Here is a 4,800-nt window from a genome sequence, read left to right on the forward strand (position 1 = left end):
GACTATATCAGATATGAGATACCAAACATCTGTGAAGAAATAAGGATCAAATTAGATTTGAAATCTAGGGAAAATTCGATCACGTACGAGACAAAGCGAGCGTAGCGAGATAAATTTATGTTTAGACAATTAACGACAAATATAGACAGGGACCATTTGACCATGTCTAGATTGGGTTTTCAGAATAGAAACTAATGGGTACAAAAATAACCCAAAGGAATAAGTGTTGCTTACATTAAAGACTACAATGTAATAAGCAGAAACAAAATAAGAAAAATGATTCCAACTGACAGCCGGTTTAATGTAGGTAATTTCAGGGCTATATCATAAAATTGAGAATGGAAATAGGGAATGTGTCAGAGACAACAACTCGAGCAAAGAGCAGAAAACAGCCCAAGGCCACCAATGGGTCTTCAACACAGCGAAAAAATCCCGCACACGGAGGCGGGCTTCATCTGGCCCCTAAACAAAAGTGTGTATTAGTACAGTGAAAATGGACGTCACACTTAACCCCGAAACATATACTTGAACTAAAATTAAAAAAGCATTCAAGACTAACAAAGGCCAGAGGCTCCTGACTTGAGACAGGCGCAAACATGTGGCGGGGTTAAACATGTTTTGTGAGATCTAAACCATCCCCTATACCTCATGCAGACTCAAATCGTCTCTCTTCTGGAGCTTATGAATATGCGATTACCTATATATCAATGCATGTACCAAACGTGAAATTTTCTTTTTTATTGACAACTATTAGTAGTTGATTTTAGTAACAAATGATAGAAGATAACAGTTTATTAAACATGTGAAAATTTCAAGAAAATCGAATAAAAAATTACTTCCCTAAATTTTTTGAAATCAGAGATTCTATTCGAAATGTTAATGTTCATTTTCGGGTTAGTTATATCGTTACATTGATGTATCTATGCTCTTTACTTCAACACGTATATGTGTACGGCATATTGCTGTAGCAGTTTTTTTTTCAAATGAGAAAAAGCTAACAGTAGAATATCAGACCATCAACATTGCTAAATTTAATACTGTTTACAAAAATATCTCCTAATCATTATTTTACAAGACATTCCTTTCAATAACTTACGATATGAAATGATATTAAATAAGATTCAATAAAAGTACGAAGTTCGTCAAAGATAAAGAACGTCTTTCCAAGTTCAATGCTTTTCATTTTCTGTAAACATTGAAAAAAGAAATGTTCTTTTGTTTATATTCCTTCTCCTTATCTTTACTTCTTTCGCTTTCTATTTCTGTTTGCATGGTTGTTATTTCTTCGTATTTCTGTTTGCCTGTCTCTTTGATCTTTTTCAATAAAGCTTCTAATTTTTCGTTCCATTCATGTTCTTCCCTTTCAAGTCTACGTTGAAAATTGTCACTACGTTCCGATTTCATTCTTTCTATCTCTTTCAATTTGTCTTCATTCTTTTCTTTTTCTGATTTTCTTCTCTTCAGCATATTGTCTATACGATGCTTTTGTGAAATATTTTCATCTTTGATTTCTTTTTCTTTTCGAAGTGATCTTCTAAGGGAAGTTTCTCTTAAATGAAAATACAAAACAATTAAAAAAATACGAAATTTTATAATTTATATTGTTATCCGTTGTTTATAATGTACTGAACTATCATAAGATTTGTTTGTACTTAAACTATATACAACAGTTATACACGTGCTCGAATGAGATCTTTTCAGTTCGCACATTTCTCATGTGAAAAGTGTCAGCTATTACTATTACAATTGCTATTGCTCTGGACTAATACGTCGGCGTTGGCTAAACTGAAGCAATACCTTTGCATACCTGAACTTTTCTTTGGTTAGATCTAGACTTTTTACTCTTCGTTTATTGTTTTCTATTTCTTTAAGTTTCCTCATCTCCACTTCCTTGATTCTATGAAGCATGCGCATGTCTTCCTCTTCAATGTGGCGTTTTAATTTCATAAAACGACGCTTGATATTTTCTCCTTTTTTCAACTTTTGCCATTCATCTTCTATGATACGTTTGTATATTTTCTCGAACCTAGCATGACTTTGTAAATCAAGTTTCTGAATATTTTGCGACAAGGCAGTGTTTTGTTTCGTGATTGAATGTTCAATTTTTCGTGACCGTTCACTTTGCCGAGATCGATTCGTATCCATTCCCAGACTACGATAAGCATCTCTTCTACTCCTTTCCACATAAACAGTATGCAAATGAGTTTCCAAGTTTGTGAGCGGCCCAGTCCAAAAACATCGTTTCCATTCGCATCGTACAATTTTCTGGTTTATACGATCTTCTAACTCGATATTCTCACGATAAAGTCCATCCACCCGGCACATTGGACAGGAACCATGGGTAGCTTGGTAACTCCATCTTGTTATGCAGAAATGACAAAACTGGTGGCCATTATCACACTCATGGGGCTGCCGTAAGATGTGACAACTACAAGTATAATATATTATTAATACCACGCTACGCTACGTTTAAATATATAAGTTCCCTCTTTTATTTCAGATCAGTACATAATATTATACTTTTTGCTACATTTGGCACATGTTATATATTTCAGAGGGGAACCCTGGGATATAGAAATTGAACCCAGCTTCTTCTACTGAGAGCTTCGACTCTTTTGTATATAATTCACAAGATGTATCTGCAGTTGTCCCAAATGAATCGGGTAAACAACCTGTCCTTCGGAAGGAGTGTAAATTTATGGCGGTTTATTCACGCATCTAGCACGGCGGCAACAAAATCCTTGCAGCACTATTCGTTCAGATTACGCCTACTCGAGGTAATTGCTGAGGCAACTTTTCGAACCTTCCCAAATTACAATACTTTTTTTCTGAAATTCGGTTCTCTTTACGTGCCTAATCTGCAATTAACATAGTAGCCAAGGCCAAAACCCGTTATAGATACAAAAAGGAAATTTGACAGGGACATAAATATTCATAATGTCATGATTTACCTACTGTCTATATAAACAAGCTCGTTTCTTATTTGAGTATTTGCCTTGACGGCAATAATGATTTTTACCAAGTATCGTGTTTTGTCTGTTTCTTTAACTTGTATCTTGAAATATATAAACGATAAGTCGCTCAATAGAAGAATATGATTGGACCATAGATGCCTCCATACCATCCGAACAATATTAGGGATGAGGATCGTTTGTAAGGGTATATAAACCGTCAATCATTTAAAGAAGAGTGGCAAATTTATAAATCGAAACAAACAAGGTCATGATATAGAACGAAAAACGACAAAGAAGGAAAACAACAGTACACAAAACACAACACATAAAACTACAGACAGAACAACACGAACCACACCAAAAACTGGAGGTGATCTCATGTGTTTCGGAAGGGTAACAGTGGCGGATCCAAGGTGTTCCAAGGTTTGGAACCCCCCCCTTTTTTTTGACGATCAATGCATTTGAATGGGGACATATAGTTGGAACCCCCCTTCGTGTTGCTCATTTAAGTAAAACCCGGTGATGAGTCTAATTCAATAGGTCACATTCGAGAAAAAAAGGACGGGATTGTAGTTAAAACAATTGCAAAGCATTTCGTTTTGTTGGATAAATGAATTCGATTTTGGAATATTCGGCAATTATAATAAAACACTTCCTCTGGTAGCCATTTATTTATTCGATCGGAAGCAAATGAGACGAGGGTGATCAGTAAATGACCTACAATACATTAGTATTGTTAAGTTTGGTTAAATTGGACCAGTGGTTTCATTAAAAAAGATGAGAATGTGCAAGTTTAATAATGACAATGGACACCAAGTGATGCCAATAGCTCACGAGAGCTTTCCGGTGAACTGACCTTGCAAATGACGCTAATACATGTATGTGAACATGAGTTTTTTTTCGGTAGAAATCTATCTACTCTAAAAAAAAATTTAGTTTGTCAACAGACTTATCTCTTATGTTAGCACATGAAAAATAACACAAACAGATGTTGCAATATTTATGTTCAATCGGTGTAAAATATTGTGATATCTTGAAGCGCGATATAGACGTGGTCATAACGGGCTACAGCTAGCTATACGGTATGAGTTTTTCTCATTGTTGAAGGCCATACGGTGACCCATAATTACTTATACCCACGTCATTTGAACTCTGGTGGATAGTTGTCTCATTAGCAATCATACCACATCTTCATTATTTTCATATATATAGACGGAACTCCTTTTCTGAATTACTTTACTCCTATCGATATAACCTATCAAATATGTTACAACTCAGAGTAAAAAATGGCATCTAATTTTAACTGTATGCGTTCAGTTTGATGATACAATTAAAAAAATAAATTAATGGCATTACAAACCATATTGAACACGTGAACTCTTCCTTCTCCTCTTCTGTAAGGTTGAAAAATAAATTATCCCTATAGCCAACCGATGTCATAATTGTTTGACTACACAGTGCTCGACATCTTTGTCAGCAGTTCTGTAATTTTCCCAGGTGTATTTTGTTCGATCTGCCTAATTATATTTGTCAATATTTACACAAGTAATAATTAGCGTTAAAACATGAAATTTAAAAGAGTAATTGATAAGTTAAAGATTGATTTTCAAATTTTCATTTCAATGAAAACAATAGCAAACGTAATTACCAATAATTATTGGATGTTTTTTAAAGTTTTGAAAGTGAGACAATAATTAAATCCTTGTCGCTTATTTAACTGTAGTCTTGTTCTTCAATTACCGTTGTTTAAAAAGAAGTGTACTCACATCTAAGTGCAATTTAATTAAAAAACAAACGATCTCGCATCGCACCTGTTTTCTGATATATTTCATGGGTGCGAAAAATC

General features: G+C 34.5%; 1 protein-coding gene across 1 annotated transcript; it reads right to left on the reverse strand.

Annotated features, from left to right (window-relative positions):
* Positions 1–790: 790 nt before the first annotated feature.
* Positions 791–4,442, reverse strand: LOC127722001 (tripartite motif-containing protein 5-like). The gene is made up of 3 exons (XM_052228855.1): positions 4,315–4,442; positions 1,808–2,428; positions 791–1,549 (listed from the first exon to the last, which is right to left on the reverse strand). The coding sequence occupies exons 1-3, from the start codon at positions 4,392–4,394 to the stop codon at positions 1,180–1,182; spliced, it is 1,071 nt and encodes a 356-aa protein (XP_052084815.1). The 5' UTR covers positions 4,395–4,442; the 3' UTR covers positions 791–1,179.
* Positions 4,443–4,800: the final 358 nt, after the last annotated feature.

Source organism: Mytilus californianus, unplaced genomic scaffold (assembly GCF_021869535.1).
Source record: "Mytilus californianus isolate M0D057914Y unplaced genomic scaffold, xbMytCali1.0.p SCAF_12, whole genome shotgun sequence".
In the NCBI taxonomy this organism is placed as follows: domain Eukaryota; kingdom Metazoa; phylum Mollusca; class Bivalvia; order Mytilida; family Mytilidae; genus Mytilus; species Mytilus californianus.